The 26,418-nt window shown below is 39.7% G+C and overlaps 1 protein-coding gene across 5 annotated transcripts in view; it reads right to left on the bottom strand.

Moving 5' to 3' along the window:
* The window catches only part of FRMD4B (FERM domain containing 4B), a 358,795-nt gene that overhangs the window by 26,057 nt on the left and 306,320 nt on the right, over positions 1-26,418 (bottom strand). For all 5 annotated transcript variants that reach the window (XM_070360591.1, XM_070360589.1, XM_005890968.3 and 2 more), the window contains 4 exons: positions 22,448-22,531; positions 20,876-20,941; positions 18,629-18,686; positions 17,107-17,193 (listed from right to left, as the gene is read on the bottom strand). In XM_070360591.1, coding sequence (XP_070216692.1) covers positions 17,107-17,193; positions 18,629-18,686; positions 20,876-20,941; positions 22,448-22,531 — 295 coding nt within the window. The remainder of the gene's footprint in view (positions 1-17,106; positions 17,194-18,628; positions 18,687-20,875; positions 20,942-22,447; positions 22,532-26,418) is intronic.

Raw genomic sequence — 26,418 nt, 5'->3', positions numbered from 1 at the left:
CATTCCATTATTAGACTTTAGCTGGATTTTTAACTTACGTTCAAAGAATCTTCATAAAACATTCTAATCATTAAGAAAATAACTTCTCCGCAATGCACCACCAGCAAAACCATTTCCTGGGGTACAGGAACCAAGACTTTTCACCAACCTTATCTAAAAGAAACAGCACAAGCTGATGGTTCCCACGCACATACAGCTGGGAGACAGACCTGTTCAAACTGGACCCTCCACCTCAAACAGTGAAATAAACCATCACCCACTGAGAACACAGCGCTTTGTCGTCTGAGCACCTAGCGTCTAACTATAACCCTCGCCCAGGTAGAAAGAGGAATTCGTGGGAGCTTAAAGGTACATACCGATTTCCTAAAACTTCTGTAGTTTCCAGGCTTTCATGTCTTTTAATCCCAAGGTTCCAAAAGTGAGATACCAAGGGGAAGGGGATCTCCGAGGTGCTCTCTCCCTCCCCCTCTCCCTCCTGTCCCAGCCGGGCAGCTCCGGTGAGTTCTGCACAGAGTTTCCTAAGACACTTAGGTGTAACTCAGTTTCACAAACCAAGCCTCCCACGGCTGACACGCTACTGACATCAGCAATTCCTCCAAGTGACACCACCCCGGTTCCATTCCTTCCTCCATCTGGGAGAGGACAGCCAAGTTCTCTCTGGCAGATTTCCCCCGGGAGAGAGACGCACTTTCCACACGGGGTATGGGGGAGATTCAGATGGTATTTCCTGGGAAGTCAGTTGCTTTGAATCCAGGCACAAATTTCACTGGAGGCTGGGCGAAGGAGACGCTGCTCCTGGTTTACTCACCCTGGCCGTGAACAGGTTCGACAGGAAGAGCCACAATGCAGCTCAGCTGTGTTTTCCTTTGCGTCCATTCCCACACACATAAAAACTAGGGCTGGACTTGAAACCTGATCTCTGTAAAGCTGCCACCTCCCCCTCTTATCACTTACAAACGTGAAACACAAGGCTCTCCATTCGGCACATCCCAGCGTTGAGAACAGACAGCCCCCTGCAGCAAAAACCCTACTTAAACAGTGAAAGGTTTCAGCTAATTTTAAAGAATTTGAAAAAATGAGATGGCAACTGGGTTTGCAAATGAAGTTATGGGAATGAGACTGCATTTTTAAGTCTGAAAGGCAAAGCCATTTCCCCAACTTAAATCTTAAAAAGTTGTTGTGATGGGGGAGAGGGGTTGGGGGAATTCCCTGGTGGCCCAGTAGTTAGGACCTGGCGCTTTCACTGCGTGAGTTTGATCCCTGGAGTTTTTGCAAAATGTGATTTCACATATGTGCCTGTAATAGTATAAAAGTGAACAGGAATGGCACAAACTTCATTCATGACAGCGGTTCAGGACAGTAGAATGTACAAGGGGTTCATGGCACCACAAACTTCAGCATTACTAGTCATGTTTATTTTATTAATAAAAATAAGATGAAGTCAATATAACAAAATATTTGTTATCATCAGTTTAAGTGGTTATGCAGGTGTTGTCACATTCTTGGTATTCCTGTTTTTTTTTTTTAATTTCTAAAAATTATAGAAGTTTGTATAAAATAAACAAAGGTCGGTCTGTTTCATACAAGAGTGAGATTTCCACTTCCTAACCATTGGGAATCGTCTAATTTAGACATGTATTACCTGTGTGATTCTTATCACTGTTTGAAGTAGCAAGGAAAACACTTCTAACTGTAGTGGCACTTGATCTAGCTGGCAGCTGGAAATAAGCTAGCTTGTCAAATTTCTGAAACCATTCTTCCATCGTGCTTTTAAACTATCTTGGAGTTCTAGATCTCAGAGAGCCGGGATGAGGCTCGGAAAATGGCAGTGGAGCTGAGGTGAAGTGGATTCCTTTACTCATTCAACACGCCCAGGAACGCACCTGGCACGAGCAGTCAATTGCCCAATCTGCATTCCTGTCCTTTAGGCCAGTGTTTTCCTTATAGGGTAAATACAAGGTCCCTCTTTGGTCAAAATCACTCAAGATTTTAGGCCAGTGGAAGGATAAGGGGAAAACGTTAGAAAGATATCCACCAGGCTGACCTGACTTGCTGGGGTCTCTATTTAAGAGAAATGGCCTGATGGGGAATTCCCTGGTGGCCTCCAGTGTATGCACGCTCAGTCATGTCTGACTCTCTGTGACCCCATGGACTGTAGCCCACCAGGCTCCTCTGTCCATGAAATTTCCCAGGCAAGAATACTGGAGTGGGTTGCCATTCTGTTCTCCAGGGGATCTTCCCGACCCAGGGATCAAACCCAAGTCTTCTGCATTGCAGGCAGATTCTTTACCTCTGAGTCATAAGGGAAGCTTCTCTTGGTGGTCTAGTGGTTAGGATTTGGTGCTTTTACTGCTGTGGCCTGGGATTCAATCCTTGATGGGGGAACTAAGATCCCTGCAAGTCAAGCTGCACAGTGCAGTGAAAAAAAGAGAGAGAGAGAGAAATGGCCTGACATGTTAATAAACCACTCCAGTAATCCTGTCTGGAAAATTCCATGAACGGAGAAGCCTGGTGGGCTACAGCCCATGGGGTTGCAAACAGTCAGACACGACTGAGTGACTAAACAACTCTAAATAAATCACCTGAAAGATGAAGAAGAATTGCAAGAAACCATTTAAGGAAAAAGATCAAGGTTCAAAGGAAGGCACAAATGAGCTAAGTATGCTTTACTGGGCCCCGTACAGAGAAGCACTATTATAGGGTATGCTGTCTTACAGGATAGAACAAGGCTACTATATATATTGAATCTTCCCTCATAGTTCAGTCGGAAAAGAAATCTGCCTGCCACGCAGGCAGACCTAGGTTCAATTCCTGGGTCGGGATGATCCCCTGGAGAAGGAAATGGCAACCCACTCCAGTATTCTTGCTTGGAGAATCCTGTGAACAGAGGAGCCTGGCAGGCTACAATCCACGGGGTCACAAGAGTTGGACACGACTTAGCAACTAAACCACCAACACCACTATATATATATTTTATGCATGTATATGTATAGAGAAAATTTGTAATTTTCATATTAAAATAGAAAGAATTTTTTTTTGCCAAAACAAAATTCCCACTCTTGGAGATTTGCAGGGGGGTGAGGGTGAGAGAAGAATTGTATTTGCTTTGCCACACAGAGTTAAGAGCATGAAACTGGACTGTTTCCTAAAGTGACTGTTAAACCAGCCTAATGACAATCATTAATTAGTATTTATTGTTGTTTATGTGGCACTCACTAATAGGGTTGAATTTGAAATTGTGTTCTGTTTAGAATTCATGGTGTTAGTGACGAAAGGAAATCCTTGTATGGTGACAATAAAACTATAAATTAGGTCTTCCAGACTTCATTCTGGGCTTCCCAGGTGATGCAGTGGTAAAGAATCCACCTGCCAAAAAAGGAGATGAAAGAGATGCAGGTTTGAGTCCTGGATTGGGAAGATCCCCTGAAGAAATGGAAACCCATTCCAGTAATCTTGCCGGGAAAATTCCATAGACAGAGGAGCCTGGTGGGTGACAGTTTTGAAGAGTCTACTCTATGCTCATATAGAATGATTAGTTGTGCCCTTTAGCATCAAAACAAGGAAGAAGATAGCAAGAGATGAAATAATAGTTAGGATTAACTTAGAGATTACAAAACAAATAGAGATACAACTGAAAAAGTCAAAGAGGAGCAATAAGAACAGTGATAGTAGCAAAGAGATAATTTAAAAAAACTACAATAGGAAAAGAATGTTTCCTTAGGTTACAAATCACCTTGTCTTAGAAAAACAAAGTGTCAAAGATGTAATAAGTGACACAGAAAACCAAAGCTGAATCAAATCCCATTTTAAAAGTGAACGTGTATATAAAATCATAGTCAGAATCTATTCCCTTTATCCTTAGATGTAAAGGAAGTTGACAGTTTTAGAATAATTGCCACACATTATTACACTTTGGGGCTTCCCTGGAGGCTCAGCAGTAAAGAATCTGCCTGCCAATTCAGGAGACTTGGGTTTGATCCCTGGGTCAGGAAGATCCCCTGGAGAAGGAAATGGCAACCCACTCCAGTATTCTTGCCTGGGAAATCCCACGGACAGAGGAGCCTGGTGGGCTACAGACCATGGGGTTGCAGAGAGTCAGAAATAACCAAGCAACTAAACAACAATTACGCTTTAATGAGATGCACGGGTTGAATAATTAAGGCATTTTGTTGAAACCTATAATTCATATTTAGTTAGACCCCACCATTATAGACTCAAAGAACTGGAAGAAATCACCTTTCCCCTTCCTATCCTACAATCACAGTGATTCCTAAATATCTGAGATCACAAACTTTAGAAAAAAAGACTATAAGGAAAAGCAGGAGGACTTTTAAGAAACCAGAAGTCACATACTTAAGTAGCTCTTGTCCTTTACACACTCTTCTTCAATTAACAAATATACCTTGTCCACCTTGTACATGCAAAGTCCTGTTCTTGTTGGAAAATAATGACCAGGTCCCCTCCCTTGTGATGCTTACTGCACCAACTGGACCATATCAGAGTGCCTTCGCATACATGCTGATTTCAATACATGTGCTTTATTTGGCAAGTTGATTAACTTTCCTGAGTTTCAGTTTCCTCATCTGTAAAATGGGACCAACAATGCCTGCCTCAGAGGATTGTTGGAAGGGTTTAGTTGAGATTATGTTCACAAAGCACTTAGCACAGTGCCTGGCTCATAATCAACATTCAGTAAGTGATACAGTCAGTTGTATCCATTAAGGACTCTCAGTCCAATTCCCTTATTTTATCATCTTTTCTGAAAACGGAGAAGAGCCACTTAATAGCAGTCGTGGGACTCTGTGACCCTGTGGACTATAGCCTGCCAGGCTTCTCCATCCATGGGATTTCCCAGGGAAGAATACTGGAGTGGGTTGCCATTTCCTTCTCTAGGGGATCTTCCCAATATAGAGATCAAACCCGGTCTCCTGCATTGCAGACAGATTCTTTACCATCTGAGCCACCAGGGAAGCCCACTTAATAGCAGAACTAGAACTAAAAACAGAGCTGTCTTGATCCCATATCTGTCTTTCCACTGATGAGAAACAGTCGAGTTATTCTGTTGACACATCTGTGTCCCTCAGGTTTCCAAAGCCATGAGCGTCAGCCTCTGTAAAAACTGCTCTATCTCTTTTGATTTCATTGGTCGTTTCCTGCTACACCCTCTAGGTAGGAAATCTGTCCACTGTTTCTGTATTGCCAAGGTCATAGAGGAGGGACATGGGGACAGGTCAAGGGCACACCCACAGGGAGACTCATGGCAGCAAGCTAGCAAGCTCCCTCTGGTCTGAAGCACTCAGAAAAAGAAGGGACATGCCCTAACACATAAAAAATGCCGAGAAGTGTGCACCAGCAAGGGGGACCTTTGGAGTACTGAAAGACGCGGAAAAGTCTTGGACAGAACGGATTCAACTGTCTGTGTGAATCTTGATGGGCTGAAAGCTGACGGGGTCCAAAGTTTTAACACTAGGTAATGATAGGAAAGATGTCATCAGAAACTTTTTTTTTTAAATAGCACTTATAACACAGGTTAATCATTTAACTGCAGATTCACCTGGAAATGACTAAATTTGGGATAGTCACAGCCGTGGTGTATGACTGTACATCAAGTAATGACTCAGAGTAATTCCCCTGCTATAACTTGAAGCAAAAGAAATCAAAGTATTACTTACTTTATTCATGTAAAAAAAGTTACGCTTGATGTGTATACTCTTAGTACCCACAAGCCAGCTTGTTGCTGTTGTTTAGTTGCTCACTCCTGTCTAGCTCTTTGCAACCCCATGGACTGCAGCAAGCCAGGTTTCCCTGTCCTTCACTATCTTCTGGAGTTTGCTCAGACTCATGTCCATTGAGTCAGTGATGTCATCCAACTATCTCACTCTTTGTCACCCCCTTCTCCTCCTGCCTTCAATCTTTCTCCAAATCAGGGTCTTTTCCAATGAGCTGGCTCTTTGTATCAGGTGGCCAAACTTTTGGAGCTTCAGCATCAGTCTTACCAATGAATATTTAGAGTTGATTTCCTTTAGGATTGACTGGCTTGATCTCCTTGCAGTCCAAGGGACTCTCAAGCATCTTCTCCAGTACCACAGTTCAAAAGCATCAATTTTTTGGTGCTCAGCCTTCTTTATGGTCCAGCTCTCACATTCGTACAGGACTACTGGAAAGACCATAGCTTAGCTTTGACTATATGGACCTTTGCTGGCAAAGTGATATCTCTGCTTTTTAATATGCTGTCTAAGTTTGTCATAACTTTTTTTCCAAGGAGCAAGTGTCTTTTAATTTTGTGGCTGCAGACACCATCCTTAGCAATTCTGGAGCCCAGGAAAATAAAATATGTGTTTTTTTCACTGGAAGTGAAAATGGAAATCAGTGTTTCCGCTTTTTCCCCATCTATTTGCCATGAAGTGATGGGAATGGATGCCATGGTTTTAGTTTTTTGAATGCTGAATTTTAAACCAGCTTTTTCACTCTCCTCTTTCACCTTCACCAAGAGGCTCTTTAGTTCCTCTTCGCTTTCTGCCATTAGCAAGCAGAAATAGTATCCTCTGCATATCTGATGTTGTTGATATTTCTCCCACCAATCTTATTCCAGCTTGTGATTCATCCAACCCAGCATTTCACATGGTAGACTCTGCATATAAGTTAACTAAGCAGACTGACAATATACAGCCTCATTGTACTCCGTTCCCATTTTGAACCAGCCTGTTGTTCCATATCTGGTTCTAACTGTTGCTTCTTGACCCCTAACAGGAGACAAGGTTTCTCAGGAGACAAGTAAGGTGCTCTGGTATTCCCATCTCATTCAGAATTTTCCAGTTTGTTGTGATCCACACATTCAAAGACTGTAGTGTAGTCAATGAAGAAGAACCAAATTTTTTCCTGGAATTCCCTTGCTTCCTCTATGATCCAAAGGATGTTGGCAATTTGATCTCTGGTTCCTCTGCCTTTTCTAAATCCAGCTTGTACACCTGGAAGTTCTTGATTCACATACTGCTAAAACGTCATTTGAAGGATTTTGAGCATTACCTTACTAGCATGTGAGATGAGTATAATTATCTGATAGTTTGAACATTCTTTGGCATTGCCTTTCTTTGGGATTAGAATGAAAGCTGTTCTTTTCCAGTCCTGTGGCCACTGCTGAGTTTTCCAAATTTGCTGACATATTGAGTGCAGCACTTTCACAGCATCATCTTTTAGGATTTGAAATAGCTCAGCTGGAATTCCATCACCTCCACTAGCTTTGTTCATAGTAATGCTTTCTAAGGCCCACTTGACTTCACACTCCAGGGTGTCTGGCTCTAGGGAAGTGACCACACCATCATGGTTATCCAGGTCATTAAGACCTTTTTTTGTATAGTTCTTCTGTGTATTCTTGCCACTTCTTCTTAATCTCCTCTGCTTCTGTTAGGTCCTTGCTGCTTATGTCCTTTATTGTGCCCATCTTTACATGAAATATTCCCTTGGTAGCTCCAATTTTCCTGAAGAGAGCTCTAGTCTTTCCCATTGTATTATTTTCCTCTACTTCTCTGCATTGTTCATTTAAGAAGGCTTTCTTATCGCTCCTTGCTAACCTCTGGAACTCTGCATTCAGTTGGATGTACTGTTCCTTTTCTCCTTTGCCTTTTGCTCCTCTTCTTTTTTCAGCTATTTTTAAGTTCTCCTCAGACAAACACTTTGCCTTCATGCATTTTTCTTTGGGATGGTTTTGGTCACCTCCTCCTGTACAATATTACAAACCTCTGTCCATAGTTCTTCAGGAACCCTGTCTACCATATCTAATCCCTTGAATCTATTTGTCACCTCTAGTGTATAATCATAAGAGATTTGATTTAGGTCATACCCGAATGGTCTAGTGGTTTCCCCTACTTTCTTTAAGCCTGAATTTTGCAATAAGGAGTTCATGATCTGAGCCACAGTAAGCTCCAGGTCTTATTTTTGCTGACTGTATAGAGATTTTTTTCATCTTCAGCTACAAAGAAAACAATCAATCTGATTTCAGTATTGACCATCTGGTAATGTCCATGTGTAGAGTTGTCTCTTGTGCTGTTGGAAGACAGTGTTGTTTGCCTTCTGGAGTACCAGAAAATTAGAATTTTGTAGGATAATGAGCTTTGAGAAAGCCAAATTGACCTACCTTCTGTTCAGCCAGCCACTTTGACCAGTGAAATATTTATGTGACTGAGAGTGAGTGTTCCCAACAACCTTATAGGGAGGTACTGCATTTAGCTCCATTTCACAGAAGAGAATACTGGGGCTCAGAGGTACTTAAGTAGACAGAGCAAGGACATAAAGCAAAATAGGTGCAGATCTGAGATTCACACTCAAGCACAAGGATGGCTCCAAAGTCCCCAGTGTCCCACCTTTCTCATCTGAGAAGAATACTCTATGGAGATTTGTTATGTTAACCGAAAAGAGGAGGAAAAAGGAGTAATTCCCAGTTCTACCTCACAGGAAAAAAGAGCAGCAATTACAGTAGCCATTTGTAGGAAAAGGACTCTGAGTCTCTCATATTTTACTTACTTATTCAACCAATGATGATTTTGCTTCACTTCCCACCCTCACTCACAACCGCCAGAACATCTGGCCATGTCTGGAGATACTTTCGGTTCTCACACTGGAGGGGAGGCTGTTTCTAGCATCTTGTGGTTAGAGGCCAGGAATACTGCTGAATATCAGATCATGTGCAGGACAGAATGATCTGGCCCCCAACATCGATAGTTCAGAGACTGAGAAAAGCTGACTCATCACTGTTAGTAATATAACTATGCTTTGGTAGGCTTCCCTGGTAGCTCAGAGGTTAAAGCATCTGCCTGGAATGCGGGAGACCTGGGTTCAATCCCTGGGTCGGGAAGATCCCCTGGAGAAGGAAATGGCAACCCACTCCAGTACTCTTGCCTGGAGAATCCCATGGAGGGAGGAGCCTGGTAGGCTACAGTCCATGGGGTCGAAAAGAGTCGGACACGACTGAGCAACTTAACTTTCACTTCCACTTTGGTAGGTGGTGTGTGTTGAAGAAGATGATAAAAGTTTTGCAATAAAATAATGATTTTTGGAGTTCTCTCTTTCTCAACTAGGTAATGCCTTTAGAAATAAATAGCTGTCCGGATTGTTTTCTAAATGCAAACGTTACCTCCTAGAGGGACTTAAAGCAACTGATAAGATATTAAGAGGCCATGCTCTCAGTGTCTGGTGTGCTGAACTAAAATTCCATAAAATATCACTTTGCTGACAAAGGCTCATATAGTCAAAGACACAGTTTTTCCAGTAGTCATGTACAGATGTGAGAGTTGGACTACAAAGAAGGCTGACTGCCAAAGAATTGATGCTCTCGAATTGGGTGCTGGAGAAGACTCTTAAGAGTCCCCTTGGACTGCAAGGAGATCAAACCAGTCCATTCTAAAGGAAATTAACACTGAATATTCAAGAGAAGGATTGATGATGAAGCTGAAGCTCCAATACTTTGGCCACCTGATGTGAAGAGCTGGCTTACTGGAAAAGACTCTGATGTTGGGAAAGATTGAAGGCAGGAGGAGAAGGAGGTGACAGAGGATGAGATGGTTGGATGGCATCACCGAGTCAATGAACATGAGTTTGAGCAAACTTCAGGAGATACTGGAGGACAGAGAAGACTGGCGTGCTGAAGTTCATGGGGTTGCAAAGAGTTGGATACGACTTAGTGACTGAACAACAACAACAACCCAATGGTGCATACTCAGGTTTTCAGATGTGATGTTATAATCTTGCACACATAAAACATAAGGTCTTAAATGCAAGGAACAAACCATTCTGAGTATTTTTTGAAATGTTTAGGTGAAGATGTCCTGGGTATCAGAAAATGCATAACATAAAATCTGATCAGGAGAATGTCATCTCATATAAATTCCTTCTGTGGCCAAATCTCTAATCTCTCAGGGCTGATCTCATGACACCTGTTAGTACCTAGAGTGTTCGCTGCATGTATCTGGTATAGCCAGTGCTGACCTGTCGTTCAGAGATACCTGCATGACTTTTCTGGATGCTGACAGCTGGCATCCCTTCTCACAAATTGGTACCTAGGCTTCCCTGGTGGCTCAGTTGGTGAAGAATCTGCATGCAATGCAGGAGACCCAGGTTCAATCCCTGGGAGGGGAAGATCCCCTGGAGAAATAAATGGCAACCTACTCCAGTACTCTAGCCTGGGAAATTGCATGGAGAGAGGAGCCTGGTGGGCTACAGACAAAGAGTCATACACAACTTAGCAGCCAAACCACCATCACTGCTTTTTAAATATTTTCAATAAAAATCATGATTTTGTCTTTTCGGGTAGATTGTCAGGGCCTTGATGACTAAGATGTGGGTTTTTCCTTACATGAGATAAAGAATATAAAGCACACGTTCAGAGCCCTTGCAAACAGAAAAGGTTCAAGAAAATTTGTTGGAAAAATATCAAACAGAGTATATTGCTAGAATTTTGTTCCGGAAGGATGAATGAATTGAAGCCAAATTGATCTTTAGTTATAAGTACAGAATGAAGAATACTGTTTATGCCTTGTGAAACAGAAAAACTTTACCATGCTTTACATACTAACTGGTTTTTCTGCATTTGGACTGGTCAGTCCTATTAGAGATCTGTCTTTCATTTTTCTGTATATGCCAACAATTCAGCCATTCGATAAGTGCCTATCAACACAGAGCAACAGATGAAATAAAGAAATCTAATGGTTTTGCCTGACCAGCAGTCACTTTATTTTTGTCAACCATCACCTTCAGTTTCTACAGGGAACAAACTCATTCTTTAAGCTCCAGCTGCAGGGGTCTCTCAGTTTTTATAACACGCCTGTCCCCCTTCCATCAGCATACACTGTTCTCTGACATGAACATGCCAGCCCACGCTTTGTTTTAAGCCTGGCTCCTTCTCACCCTTCAGGTCTCAGCTCATATGTTACCTTTCTCAGAGAAGCCGTCCCTGAAACAGGAAACATCCCCACCTGTCCCCTTTTCATCCCTCTGTCTCCTTGGTTCCCATCAGAGACTATTCAAAATCTGTATCTTCAGGCTCTGCTAACTTGTTTGTTTCTCATTAACCATCCCCCCTGAAAGACTTCAAAGGGAACAAACACAGAAGGACAGAAAACTACTTGTCACCCCCAGGATCTATTTTTCCTCCTTTCTTTTCATAACAAAACACTTTGAGTGATGGCTTTGTCCACGGCCACCCACCTAGAGGATACACTTCCAGACTCTTTTGCAGTTAGACCTGGTGATTTTTATGAACAAGGCTGCTTGCCTTGGCTTCTTTCCATCTGCCTACTGGTCACGAGATGGAAATGGAGACTCAACAATGCCCATCCAATTCTCTGAGTTCCCTGTCTTAGAAGATCTGCTTCAAATTCTCATAGTGATTAATTATAGGAGGAAAAGACAAATACCTGTGCTGCCCAGTAAAGTTTCTATAAATTAGAGTATGGTATGAAGGGAAAAACAAGTAACTGTAAGGTTTTGTGTGTGTGTGTGCAATGTCTATGGGAAAGGAGGAGGGGAGGGATAAATTAGGAGTTTGGAATTGACATATATACAATACTATATATAAAACAGACAACCAACAATAACCAACTGTATAGAACAGGGAACTATACTCAATATTTTATAATAATCTATAAGAGAAAAAATCTGAAAAAAATTGATGTATATGTATTCACGATTGTATGAATCACTTTGCCATCCATCTGAATGTCACACAACATTGTAAATCAGCTATACTTCAATAAAAAGTTTTAAAAAGAAAAGAAAAATAAGTAGTCAATGAAGGAATTCACTAACTCATCGGGTCCACATAAGGAGCTGTGAGGTAGAGACACAGAATTCTTTGATTTTGATAGTTGAGAAAACAGAGACCCAAAAGGCTAAGAGACAGCTGCAGGTCAGCCAGCGGGTAAGCAGAGTGCAGGACTGGTTTCCATTTCAAATCCATACTATAAGGCTTTGGTTCTCCTCCCACTGACTCTGTGGAAGGTTTTAACAATCACATTGATTATTGGTGTGGCTGGAGCTTAATTATAGACTTTACAAACAGGATGGACGGTCTTTGGGTTCTGCAATTCGTTTTTCTCCCTGCACACCACAATTCATTTTGTATTGATGTAGAAAGTACAAGTGGGCAGCACACGTTATCTTCTCTCTCCTACTCTTAACCTCCTCTAGCATTTCAGCAGCATTAGAACTAGCATTCAAATCGAGGTCCATGGTGATGGGGGCGGGGGGAAGAAGCAAGCAGGACTTAGAAATCATCAGGTTGGCTGTGCTCACAGCTAGTGGGAAGCTGAGGGGTAGTACAGGGAGCTCAGCCTGGTGCTCTGTGATGACCTGGGGGTGGGGTGGGGGGACAAGGAGGGAGGCTCAAGAGGGAGGGGATGTAAGTACGCTTATGGCTGACTCATGTCGTTGTATGACAGAAACACTGTAAAGTAATTATCCTCCAACTAAACACACACACACACACGCACACACACAAAAGTTGGCCATGCTTAGAAGAATACGCAAGTCACTGAGTTTAAATAAAATGAACATTGTACTTTCATGACAAGGCAAGAGGAAGATTTTTGTGCTGGTTACTTAATTTGTCTGGCTCTAGGCAACGGGAAAATCCAATAATTAAAAAAAAAAAAAAAAGTTTAGTTAACTGATGTTTAAAGGCCTCTTCCCCACCCTGAAATGTCCTGGGGTAATGAAGTGTATCTTAAGACTCTCTTAGAGTGTTATAATGCAGCAAGATATTAATCTTGAAAAGCATTTTATCCTACGATGGTCTACTGTAACACCTTGACTAGCATGTCATTTTTATTCCTCCCACCTCTGACAGGTTCTGGCTTTCCCCAGTGAAATAACTTGCTGGAGGGGTACAAATCAGCCATGACAGATACTGACACTTTACTCAGACACTGACCCACTGTCTACTTTGTGAAGACTTGAAATACTGAGTGAACAATAAAAACCCAGAAGGAATGTGTTTGCTTTTTTTTTTTTTTTTTAATAAAGTTTCATCGTTTTTAAGTGTGAATATCCTACAATTTGAAGCTGAGTTCTCGTATGTTTCATATTCCCAAAGAATTTGCAATGACACATTTCATGTTGAAAGGGCAGATTTAAAAGAAAAACTGCTTATGATCTGAATTTTTAATACCTGAAATCTTTGTGGATTATAACTCTGAATTTAAAACTTTTCTCTTTAATCTGCATCATACCTTAGGGCATTGTGGTGAATGAACTGAGAGAGGCAGAATGCTTACCAGCCTCTGAAAATAGAAAATGTGAGCGTGTACTCTCAGGTGGCACACTAAGGCGCTAGGTCTACAGCAATGTCGGATCCTTCCTTAATCAAATAGGAATCCAAAAATATTTCTCATACCCTTCGTTATTGCCTCTCTCCCTCACCATCAATGAGTAATTACCAGGTATGGAGTAATGACTGCAAATCAGGCATAATGCTAAATATAATCTCATTTAACTTTTACAACCACCCTATGTAGTTGGTGGCATCACCATTGTGCAGATCGGGAAACTGAGTTTAAAAATAGGTTAAGCAACTTGCCCAAGGTCACACAGCAAACAGACATCAGAGACAGGCTTTGGATTTCTTCCCAAACCCTTGGCCTGTATCATTATCCTACACAGATGCTTTTGCTGGGTATTCTGGGAGGTAAAACAAATACAGTCCCCAACATTCAGAGGCTATAACTGATAGACACGTAGAAAGGACAGAAGGGTTCAGCCTTTGGGACTCGGACCAACCATTTTTCAAAATAGCCTTTTGACATGTTATTGGCAAACCTTCCTCCTTCTGGTCTGTTTTTAAGCCATGTAATTATAATACAGCAGGCATGTGGTTCAAGAGGCTGAGTATCTACCCAGACTCCCACTCCGGCTTTTGTTTCATTCCGATTTGCCAATCTGACCTTCTTTTCTGCCCAGCCATTGGTAACTTGCTGGAGCATTGGCCCATGAAAACAGCTGAAGCATGTCCTCCTTTTATATATCAGTGTTCACGTCCTTTTAAATTATGCACTCCCTTATTTGTGCCAACTGAGCCAGGACAGGGACTTGAAAAACTCCACCCGCCAACAAAACCCTTAAGTTGTCTGAACAGGGAAAAATAAAGATACGGAAGCAGAATCCCTTGTCAGACTTAACAGAAGAAGCAAGGAGGAGGTGAACTATAGTAGAGAGTGGGTACCTCCAAAAATAACCAAGAAAGAGAAAGCAAGACAGTGATGACACCGGATGATCTGTTTATGGTCCCTTTCAAACTGAGTGGCATATCTTAAAAATGAAATAGGAAAACTCTAGAAGGAAGTGGCTTCTGATCCTTGTCTAGACTCTAAAATGAACAAGCAAACCTGATTATGATCAGTGTCAAACAATATTTAGCAATTTCTATGAAACTGTGAATGTGAAGAAAGGCCTGTGAGTCATGAGCAACTGAGAGGAAATTAACAGCAATATTTACTGTGCAGATTCTGATTCACCATTATTTTGGAAGAAAGCCTGGTTGTTTTTAGTAGATCCATTTAGTCTGTGAGAATCTCAATTTTCTCAAGGCACATTAGCTAAGAAATTATTTGAGTCAATTTAAGTTATATTTTACATGCAAATTCAGAACAAACAATTTTAAAGAAATGTTATTAACGTAGAATTCAGGGAAGAAATAAATTACCAAAAAAAAAAAAGTCAACCGAGATGAGGTCTGCCATAAGAAAACATGAAAGGCAGTCATTTGATCCTACATGATAGATAAACTAGGGGCTAGTTTCAATAAGAAACTCATTATGTTCCAAATCCGTCCTCCTAGCAGTGGAAACAACCCACGTGTCCATCACGAGAGAACTGGTTAAATAACCAGTTCTAAATAAAGTAAGTATTTCGACACCATACAGAACTAGGCAGCTTTAAAAAGAGTGAAAAGAGATCGGTTTTATAAGTGGCTTGGAGAAATATGACATAGTGTGAAATAGCATACAGGGACTTCCCGGGTGGTTCAGCGCCTAAGACTCCACACTCCCAATGCAGAGGACCTGGGTTTGATCCCCGGTCAGGGAACTAGATTCCACATGCTGGAATTAAGAGTTCACATGCCATGAGTGAAGATTCCATGTGCTGCAACTAAGCCCCAGCACAGTCAAAATACAGAAATAAATAAATATTTTTTTTTAAAAAAGAAAAGAAATAGTATATATAGTAAGGTTTCTTTCACGCTGTAAAAGCTTGGTATGCTGCTGCTGTTGCTTGGTATACACACTGACAAAGTCTGTATGAATCAGTATCGGCCTCTTGACAATGTTTATAAACAGGCGAGGGATGAAGACTGAAGGACTTGCTACCCCAACTGACATGCTTCTATAGTAGGTGCTTTTTTTGTCTGTTTCTTTTAAAATGATTATTTAAAACGTTTTCTAAAAACATCAAAATGTATAACTGCACAGAAAAATGATTTTGAAAAATATTCAAAAAATGATATGCCTATCATTTCTTTATTAGAAATTTATCATTATTTATCATTATTGGAAATTTAATCTTAGAAACAAACTTTCAAATACATCCTTGTTGGGGAGTTCCCCAAGTGGCCTAGCGATTAGGGTTCAGGGCTTTCACTGCTGCGACTAGGGTTCAATGCCTGGTCAGGGAACTGAGATCCCATAGGCCCTGTGGCACCACCAAAACAAACAAACAAACAAACAAAAACTCAAACCCAAAACATAACCACTAATTACTTATACTCCTGGAAATTAAATATTCCTTATTTCAATTGATCTGGGTCACTGGGCCAAAATTACAGAGATCAAGTTCTAACTGCGTAATTACACACAGGTTTGCTTACTGTCAGTCACCAGGCAGATCTCTGTTGAATGCTGTCTTACTTTTATTGAGAATCCCCAATAGGAAGCCACAGTGCCCAGCCAGTCTGATCCAGGAGAGCTGAATAGGCATTCAAAGGGGACTGTGGTTTGCTCTGGCAGACACCCTTTCATGTTTTCTGTGCCAGTTTCACAACCATAAAATGAGGAGAAAAGGGTAGCTTATTTATTGCCTAAACTCAAAGGAAGATTGTAAGCACCAATTGAAGCTGAATGGACACTTAGAAGATGAAGAGCATGTGGTATTATGAACAGGGCCTGACTTTATGAAAAACATGGCTGTTTTTCTAGTACACATTAAAGCCAGAGACAGATGGAAGTGCCAAGAGCTATTTAAGGCTGTGATGTAGGGATGTGATGATGCAGGCCGCTGGACCACGGTCTGTTATTATAGGCCATTGTTTCAATAGCTGTGATTCCCAGACATGGCAGCAGAGGACAGGGAGGGTGGCAAAACCTACCAGCATGAGTAAGTTATGTTCCTATAATACTGAGTAGGCCGGAGCAGCTCGATGGTCATCTACACAAACTCATCAATTCTTACACAGGCAATAAGAAGTATTGTACACTTACGCTTGGTCAAGAGGAACAATCTCACAATCAAATTGCCGAGAATGTAACTTATTAGCTCTGGAAAATCCAAGCCAGATAGTGTACCTTTATTAAACAGCACATAATTCCTTTATCAAAAGTAGACATGTTAAGTGTGGAAAATTGTGAAACAAAGACAAGCAAGGATAACAGCAACAGTAGAAAGAAGATTACTTGTAACTATACCCCTGAGAGGTAACCAGTACTCAAATTTTTGGCTTACATCTTTACAGTTCATCCATTTGTTTATCCATTCAATGTAAAGATGTATATGTATGTATCTTTTTTATATATAGATAAAATTTATTAAACAAATGACATCATCATGTTCATACTAACTTAAAATAGAAATTAGATGTGTACACTTATAAACTATGCTGTGATCAACATCCTTGTAGTTAAATCTTTGTGCATAATTTTACTAATAAATGATCAGACATGGAATTGCTGTATAAATGGTGCATGAATGAGTTATAAAAAGTATCTCACATTTAACTTGACTCTTCTGTACACCTAGGACTTCACTAATCAAAAATTCTTTACCCAAGATTGCTTGTTGCCTCTTAAAGTGACGTTTCTAGCTCTAGAACAGCTTAGTGTTCCCGTGTCTGAAACGATTCACACTTACTTTCCGAGGTTTCACCTTATCTTGCAAATCATACTGGCCAATTCCTTTATAGCTGATTCCAAGCCACCAAGGAAGTCCTTGTTTATCCTGGAAGATGGAAAAACATGAGAACCAAGACCTAATTGTTAAGTCTTCTAGAGATGAAGTAATATCTACCAATTTCTTGCTTTAACAAGTATCAGCAAGTCAAAATAATTTTGTCTTGGTAAACAAAACACTATAAAATCCTGACTTGTTATTAGAACACTTTCTTAGAATTTCTTCAAATAAGATCTATAAATCAAAACACACCAATACTATTAACACCATCAAAAAGAAAGACATATTACTGTTAGGATTAAACAATTGGAAAGAAGATATAAAATATAAGTAATTCAACGAGTAATTAATCCAGAGTACAAAGCCAGTTAGTCATTTAAAAAAAAAAAAGAAAAAGAAAAAAGCTCTTTGTTCTCTTGATTAGTAACTAGCTATAAAGGTAAGGGAAGTTTCCAAAGAATTACCAAGATGAGAAAAGTGGTTCCAAATCCTAATGTTTATAAACTTAACAAGGAACATGGGAATACTAAAGCACTCTTCGGATGAGTTAAATGATTCAAAGACAAGATGCTTGAATAATGACTTTGAGGTATATAAGGGGAGAGGAGGAATTTTTTTTTTACTCATAAATTTATCTTTTAGGTCTTGCCAAAGAAAGGGTATACTGACAAAGGGAAAGAAAAAACTTGGGCTTAAACATATACCCATATGCAAACAAATTAAGAATCAGTAGAAATTAAAATGGAATTGCTACATATTTTTAGTAAAAGGTGTCCTCATCATACAGGTATGTATGATTCAATTCCCCACCATTTGGAATTGCAAACACTGTCAGAACTTGGAAAGTCACTCAAGATTGACCAAGTATAAAATTATACCTCTTTCAAACAAGACTCTTTTATTAACAATATGCTTTGTTCTCTATCATCTCAAAGTTTTTCTTAGTCAATTTCTCCATGTGTATGAAATCTAAAAATACTACTCAAATATAAAACATACCAACTGAAAATGGGTACTACAAATCTTGTAGAAACTTGAGGATTTTATGAAGCTGCTTAAATGATATGGGATGATTCTCCAATGATTCTCATACAAAGGTGGTATGAAATGTACATCTAGTAGTATTGGAAAGGTGCCCAATTGAAAGACATAAATAAGCAAAAGTAGGTAAATGCATAGGTGTACCAGAAGAGAATGATCTGAATATTTCAGGGCTAATAGAGGCTTTGGGAACACATTTGAACATAGCTAGCATTTTACAAAGATAATATGCTTTATAATTTGCTATAACAATGACAAGATACAATCAGGCTTTTATGTTTTTTTAAGAAATTCAATCTTACTCTAAAAGCTGAAATTCCTAGAGAAAATTTACATAAATATGCATATTGATTTATGTGATTTTTAGGAAGTTAATGCTGTTCACTAATGCTCATATGATAACACAGTCATGATGAAAGCTTCGTCATATGAAAGTATTTACCTTTACTGCATAATAATGGACTCCATAGGTTGGCAGAGCTTCTACTATTTTCATATACCTATGAAAAATGAATATATGTTATAACCTCTTATTAAATTAGTTAGAGGGTCCTTTTGGGAAAAGTGATCTAAAGAAACACCATTTGTATCTGCTTTCTCATTAAAACCACTTCTTTGACTAAAGGCAGAAATAGAATAAACCACTCTAGGGAGTAATACATTTTACCTCACTCAAATGTTAGAAGGTTGTTAACAAAAACTCAATTTCAAAAAGCTATAGGAAATATTGTCTGCATATTAAAATTTCTATGACTCAGAAACATATTATACTTTATTATAAACACAAATTGCAAGTTTTTTTTAACTAGCACTTAATGATGCAAGACACTAGAATCAACTTTTGAGTCTTGCTCATAATAAATAAAACATAGAGGTAATCTATATATTGATGGTGGTACATTTTAGAAATAAAGTCAAACCTCTTAGAAATATATGCTTTAAAAGAGTGAGTTTTATTATTGTAAATCTACTATTGTAAATAAGATTTTTAAATGTATGTACTCCCTCAAAAAAGTTAAAGTGATTATATACCTCTTGTTATTTTTAATTCAACAAGTATTTATTTTATTCTTTTAAGACTTTATGTTGTTGTTGTTTAGTTGCTCAGTCGTGTCCGACCCTTTTGTGACCCCATGAACTGTAGCCCACCAGGCTTCTGAGTCCATGGGATTTCCCAGGCAAGAACTGTGGAGTGGGTTGCTATCTCCTTCTCCAGGAGATTTTCCTGACCCAGGGATCAAACCTGCATCTCCTGCATTAGCAGGCAGATTCTTTACCACTGAGCCACCAGGGTAGCCCTTAAGAGTTTATGGAGTGGACTAAATTGTGTAAGATTTCCTTTCTGCCCACAAAAAACTGAGACTCCTGTTTGATACAAGTGGGCTGTTTAATAACATTTTGAAGATCAGTGGCTCTGGACCTTGTAATCAATAAACGTGATAATTCTTCAAAGTAAAAGGTCTCCATGTAAGTGAATATAAACAGTTAAGTAGATGTGCCAAGGCCAGGTAGCAATTACACTGCACAGCCAGGATTCCCACACAAAGTGAGTTGGATTCCACAGTCTAGAGCCTTAACTACTGAGTTAGACAGTCTCTTACTTGGAGCCATAACGATAATGATCAAAGGAAATAAGAAGATACTACATTTAATCAAGAACAGTTAATAATATGCTCATTAACCTAACCTAAAATCATTCATGGAAATTGCTATTCCTTTTTATTTTTCAGTTCAGAAGGTGGGCACAAATCAGGGATTCAGCTTTGGAACTGCTAACTTCTGATTTCTGCCTTGAAAATCCCAGCAGGTATACTGTGATAAAAAGGAGATGACTGCAAGAGCAGGGATGTGGGAGAAATCTATACCTGACGGGGGAATAGTGATCACCAAGTCCTTATTTCACTTCTCACATGATTTATGCTATATTCGGCAGATTTACAAAAACAAACAAAAAAAAACCTTCTATCATCATAAAAGTTATTCCACAATATTGTAATGCTATATTAGTTTTTACAACTTAAAAATTATAAATTTAGTTTTTATAATTTAAAAACTTCAATGTAGCTTGTAAACTGTTCTTAATAAACAACAGATACTCTGTAGGTCTAAAATGTAGAAATCTATCATTACAGTCTGCTGTTTGTACCAGGAAGAAACAAGATGATCCAACCTAGCACTGTGTTCCACCCAAAATAGAGCTACCAACCAGGTGACCAAACATGGCCTCCAGACAGGTACTGTCTGCCTCACGTTGTACTAAAGTTTCTTAACATTACTTTGCAATTTTTTAAATTAGGATTTAATGGAAAGTAATTAGCCTCCAACTAAAATAAATAAAAAAGAAAAAAAATAGGATTTAAAAACTGTAATTTCCTTTTTTTCTTGAAAAACATTAGATGATTTGGCAACATTATGCCTGAATGCTGAGGCTGAGTAGCCTTGTCTCCAGCCAGGTCAAAAGCTCTCTAATTCACCACAGTCACCACAATCTCATTTTTGTTACCTGCCTGACATTGGTAGGCATCTGAATTGATGACACCAAAGTATAGAATAGCCCATGAAGTTTGTAATTCATGGCAAGACACTTCTAGCCAGGTACTATATGCACACCAACTGTACAACAGAAATCATTTCAGATGACTTTCTCAAACAGAAGACATTACAACCATATCTTCAGAAAGATACTTACTGAACGACAGCTTGACCCCGAGTCAGACCTTTGATTTTCAAATAATGTTCAATTACTCTGTCCTCACTGTAAAACAAGGAAATGAAAAGTAGAGCAATATACGACTGTGTGAAGTACAGATTCCATTTCAAGGTTTCCAGGTAGCCACTGAAAATACTTGAGAAAGAAGGCCTAGACCAACTTGTTCAGGAGATAGAAGCTGGGTGACTTTCGTTTTTGTAGGACACAGACTCTTGGACCTCAGACATTTGACTACCTTGTCTTGACTGTTTACAATTTTATATAACTTACTTATGTGTAAAATTTTAAAACCTTAAGTTATTAGAAAAGGAAAATAACATCAATTCATCAAATGAAAAACTAATATTTTCTCCCATAACTGATGGAATATAATAAATACAAAACAATATTATTAAATGCTAGAGAGACTTGCTGGGGAAATTAAAAGTTTTTAAAGAGATCAGCAGGTGTAAGGTATTATAGACATTTTCCTTAAACTGCTAAGATTTAGAAAGAATTAAAAATGCTTCTACATGAGTGTTCAATCTAAAATACTCTACTCTCATGACTTGTGCACATAATACCTTAGGAGAAGGTAATAATACCTTCATTATTGTCTTAGGATAAAACTTTTTGATTAGAAAGGGGAAAAACAGGTGAACTCTGATCACCTTTGACACCATTCAGTTATTTACCCTCCTTTTAGACTGGTAGCTTGTTAGTCACATCTCAAGTATAATGAGAAGAATAAACGTTTTTATCTCTATATACCCAATAATCAACAGTAATTGGTCTTTGCTTTTTACTGTTAAGAAACTGTCACTTAACAATGATTCATTTAAAAGGCTCCAGATTCAGGATGCAATGTAGCCTCAGCACTCACTCTCACTATTGACTTGGGAACTATTCCAACTTTCATATTATAGCTCATTCATGGTGAATATTTATTTTGTAACCAGTTTTTTACTGGAAAGGAAAACCATCTTCAGGATTCATAGCCTTAAACTGAGGAAAATACATTTAAAGGGAATGTAAGTAGTTTAAGGGGAGAAAACGTACTTCTCTAGGAAAAATGTCGCATGGGAGATGGGTACTATGGGTTCATTAAAACACAGACAAAGAAAACAACTCAAAATAGACAACGGCTCCTGGCTGTAGATGAAACCTCTGATCATTCAGGTTGTTTCTGTGCATTACGAACACCTCTGTTTAAGGAAATCTGTCTTTTATACCACTTGCATTGTGCTCCTCCAGATGAGGGCTGTGTTACACAGTGACTACCCATATACTAAGCATGACTTAACAGCACTCTACAAATCTTTTATGCACTTGAATGGAAAGGCAAATGGCTACTCTCCACATATGACTACAAGTCTTGGGATGACAGTCTCCAGAGAGCTTTAACAAGATCTTGTCACTAGAAGGATCAAGGTCTACTTCTTATTAGTCTGACACATATTATAGGCAATTTGAGATTTCCCTCACTTATATTTCTTGCAGTCTCCTGAGGAGCATGTAGTTCTCAATGGAGGCTATGGCAATGGGGTCATGGGCCATCTTGGCTCAGCTTACCAGTAAGCAAGGGAGGGATGCTCCTGCAGAGTTTTGGTTGGAAAAGCTGGAAGTGTCTTTAAATCTTTCCTGGCATTTTCATCACTAAAAAGAAAAGTAATACAATATGTCAGTTGCTGTTACCTAAATGATTATCCAAGCTGGTCATCAGGTGAAATCTGAAAAGTAACAACTATAGCACATTTGTTGTTGTTTAGTAGCTCAGTTGTGCCCGACTCTTTTGTGACATGTGACCCCATAGACTGTAGCCCACCAGGCTCCTCTGTCCATGGATTTCCCAGGCAAGAATATTGGAGTGGAATGCCATTTCCTTCTCTAGGGGATCTTGCTGACCCAGGGACTGAACCCATGTCTCCTGCATTGGCAGGCAGGTTCTTTACCACTCAGCCACCTGGGAAGCCCGATGATAGTACACTGGGCTGTGTCAAATGTTATTGGGAGCAGACGTAAGGCGACAGACTTTAACTAAAGACGGTGCTCAAATGGAGAACCAAGTCATCTGATGAGATTTTTGAGGCTTTTACAAAGACCAAAGGACATTAAAATAATGTCAAATTGCCATAAGCTCATTTTCCCTACAAACTCACAGCTGTTTTCATTGTGTATTTCCTATATGTATCTATTTTATTACAAAAGTATTCCTATAATTGTGCATATTTCATATTCTATTTTTATATAGCATGTTTCAAATGTCATTATATACTTTCTCCATGTTCCTATAGCACCCTCATAATTATCTTTAGTGTCTACATAATATTCACTATGTAGGGACACTAGTTATCCTAAAAGCATTCACACAGTATTACCACTTTTTCATAATAGATATTATTGCAATAAAAAGATGTGTGTAGACCTTTCTATTACTCCCTTTCTCTTACTTCCCTACCGCTTCCTGGAATAAAATGAACAAAGTTGGCCATCTGTGGAAATCACAGAAGATGACTTGAAAAATGTGCTTCTAATGAAACCTAAGTGAAAGTCACTCAGTTGTGTCTGACTCTTTGTGACCCCATGGACTACACAGTTCATGGAATTCCCCAGGTCAGAATACTAGAGTGGGTAGGCTTTCCCTTCTCCAGGGGATCTTCCCAACCCAGGGATCAAACCCAGGTCTCCCGCACTGCAGGCAGATTTTTCATCAGCTGAGCCACAAGGGAAGCCCAATGAAACCCAAGATGTCCCTTGAATTGTACCAGGTGAACTAAAATGTACCTTGTGAAACATCAGCTCATTTTAAAACGGCAAAATCCGGAGCACATAGGCAATATTTTATAATAACCATCAATGGAATACAATCTTTAAAAACTGTGAGTCATTATGGATACACGAAATGTATAATGTTTCAAATCAACAATATTGTGATAAAAACCAATGACTTTTGAGAACAAAACTTAAAAAAAAAAAAAAAAAAGGCAAAATTGTGGCTGTCCAATGAAGGGTGTGATCTTTAAGGAACTTGACACAAGGGAGAAGAGGTAGCATGACTCAGTCATAGTTGGTCCTGTGCTGTATGATAGAAAATACCCTTAAATTGCTTCAGGTATTTAAGAAAGCAGTTTCCGCTGAAACAGACATGACTCTCAAAAGAATCCACTGGAGCTTAGGATAAGTGCATTAAAGAGCAAAATCCTGACCACCCTGGCATTTCTCAAACACAATACTGGTAACCCTTCCTCTTATTTTCCGCCTCTTCATACCTTTGCCACTAGCTACGGCTTCCTAGATGGTGCTAATGGTAAAGAACCCACCTGCCAATGCAGGAGATATAAAAGACACAGATTCAGTCCCTGGGTAGGGAAGATCCCCTGGAGAAGGACATGGCAACCCACTCCGGTATTCACAGGGTCACAAAGAGTTGGACACGACTGAAGTGACTTAGCACACACGCACCCTTTGTTGAGGTTACCAAGAGCTAGGCACCATGGAAAGCACTTGGAGGGCACTGTTCACCTTATGAAAGTCCCATCACAACTCTTCTCATGCGGCAGGTACTATTATTTACCCAGACTACTTTACGGGGGCTGGAGGTGGGGGGTAAGGGGGCCTCCCAGGTGGGTCAGTGGTAAAGAATCTGCCTGACAATACAGGAGACATGGGTTTGATCTCTGCATCGGAAGATTCCCTGGAGAAGGAAATGGCAACCCACTCCAGTATTCTTGCCTGGGAAATCTCATGGACAGAGGCACCAGTCCATAGGGGTGGGAAAAGGGTCGAACACAACTTAGTGACTAAACAACAACTTCACAGGTAAGAGTGTGAGTTTCAGCGAGGCTAAGCCTCTTGTTCAATGTCTCACAGCTATTAGGTGGAGGAGCTAGAAGGCTTCAAAGGCCAAGACCCACCAAGAGATTAATTACAGTATTCTATCACCTGATTCCTTGACAGATTCCCAGAGTAGTGTCCTAGAGAGCCCACATAATATTCTCATCTCTGGCAAGGCAGAGCTCCCCCTTCGCCCTCACCCCTACTTACAAATGAAACCTCTGAACCGATTAGTTTCAAAAGCCATCACGCAAGCATTTTTACATTTGCTTTCCTGAGGTTTGCCCCAGTGTGAATTGTGATGTTGGAAGAGATGAGCTTGCAAGTGGAGGACAAAACATTGAACTCAAGGTCCATCTCCTCCCAAAGCATTCATCCAGTCCTCCTAGATCTAATGTCACAGGTCAAACTGGGGAACCAAGCACGGCGTGCTGACTGGTTTTGTTTGGCCCAGGTTGCACTGTGCTGGATTAGAAACTGCTCTCTCCTGTCACCTGATGAGGTGTGGTGTGAGTGGTTCTCCTTCAGGGTCTACAGAAAGTTCATTTGCTGGTTTTATCAGTTTCTCCACCAGGCCACAGGGCAATCAAGTGAACCCACTGAGCAACCTGTATATAAATTTACCATCTTTCAGTGAGAATAGACAGAGTATCACCTAGCTGGGAGATAGTATGATCTGCACCTGTCAATGCTACAAAACCAGGCTTGTGGCCCTTCCTAAAGGTGAAAGATCCGGCTTTACAAATCACTCCAGGAAATGAAAAGTCACTTGGCTCCTGTTCTTACATAAGGATAAATCTCTCCATTCATTTGAAATCTGAGCAGTATGACTTAACCACATTGACAATCTGGGGAAACTGGTTTGGGCTTCCTGAAAACGAAAATACACCACAGTCCAATTTAATCAAAGGAAAGGTCATCTGTCAACTCCCACAATGATATTTATTTTTCTTAATCATTTCTTTTATCCTCTGTCCTCCAAATCCCATTTCCTTTTCAAACATGTTGGCTTACGAATTTTTTTGTCAAGGGAAAATACACACATATGTTCTGAAGTGACAGACTAAAGATAATACCTTTTGTTGTTAATCATCACCACCATCCACATGTGTGTTATCTTCTGGGTTCATGTGAACTGTATGCTGAGTTTAAAGAACTCAACCTTGCATTTACTTATTTCTTTGGATTAGAGTTAATTTTGTGGTGATCAAGACCTCACTAGAGTAGAAGAGAAGCTGCTATTTACCACAAATTCACTCATTCATTTAGCAAATACGTATTATGTTTATACTGCATCCGAGCATGTAGAAACAAGAGTCATAGGATGTAGTTGCATTAAAAAAATATATTTGTGTGTAATTCTTAAAATTAATTTTTACTAGAGTATAGTTGCTTTAAAATGTTGTTAGTTTCTTGTATGGTAAAGTGAATCAGTCACACGTATATATATACACTCTATTTTTATATTTCCTTCCAATTTAGATCGCCATAGAATATTGAATAGAACTCCCTGTGCTGTACAGTAGGTTCTCATTAGTCATTTATTTTATACACTGTAGTGTATTTATGTCAGTTCCCATCTCCCAATCCATCTGACCCTCCCATCCCCCGCTTTGGTAACTCTCAGTTTGTCCTCTATTTCATGATATTGCTTTTAAGTTATGCAAATGTATTCAGCCAAGAGAGGTGAAAGAGAGAAGAAATAAGGG

This window comes from Bos mutus, chromosome 22 (genome assembly GCF_027580195.1).
Source record: "Bos mutus isolate GX-2022 chromosome 22, NWIPB_WYAK_1.1, whole genome shotgun sequence".
NCBI classification, from domain to species: Eukaryota; Metazoa; Chordata; class Mammalia; order Artiodactyla; family Bovidae; genus Bos; species Bos mutus.
This window is presented reverse-complemented; position numbering and strand designations above follow the sequence as displayed.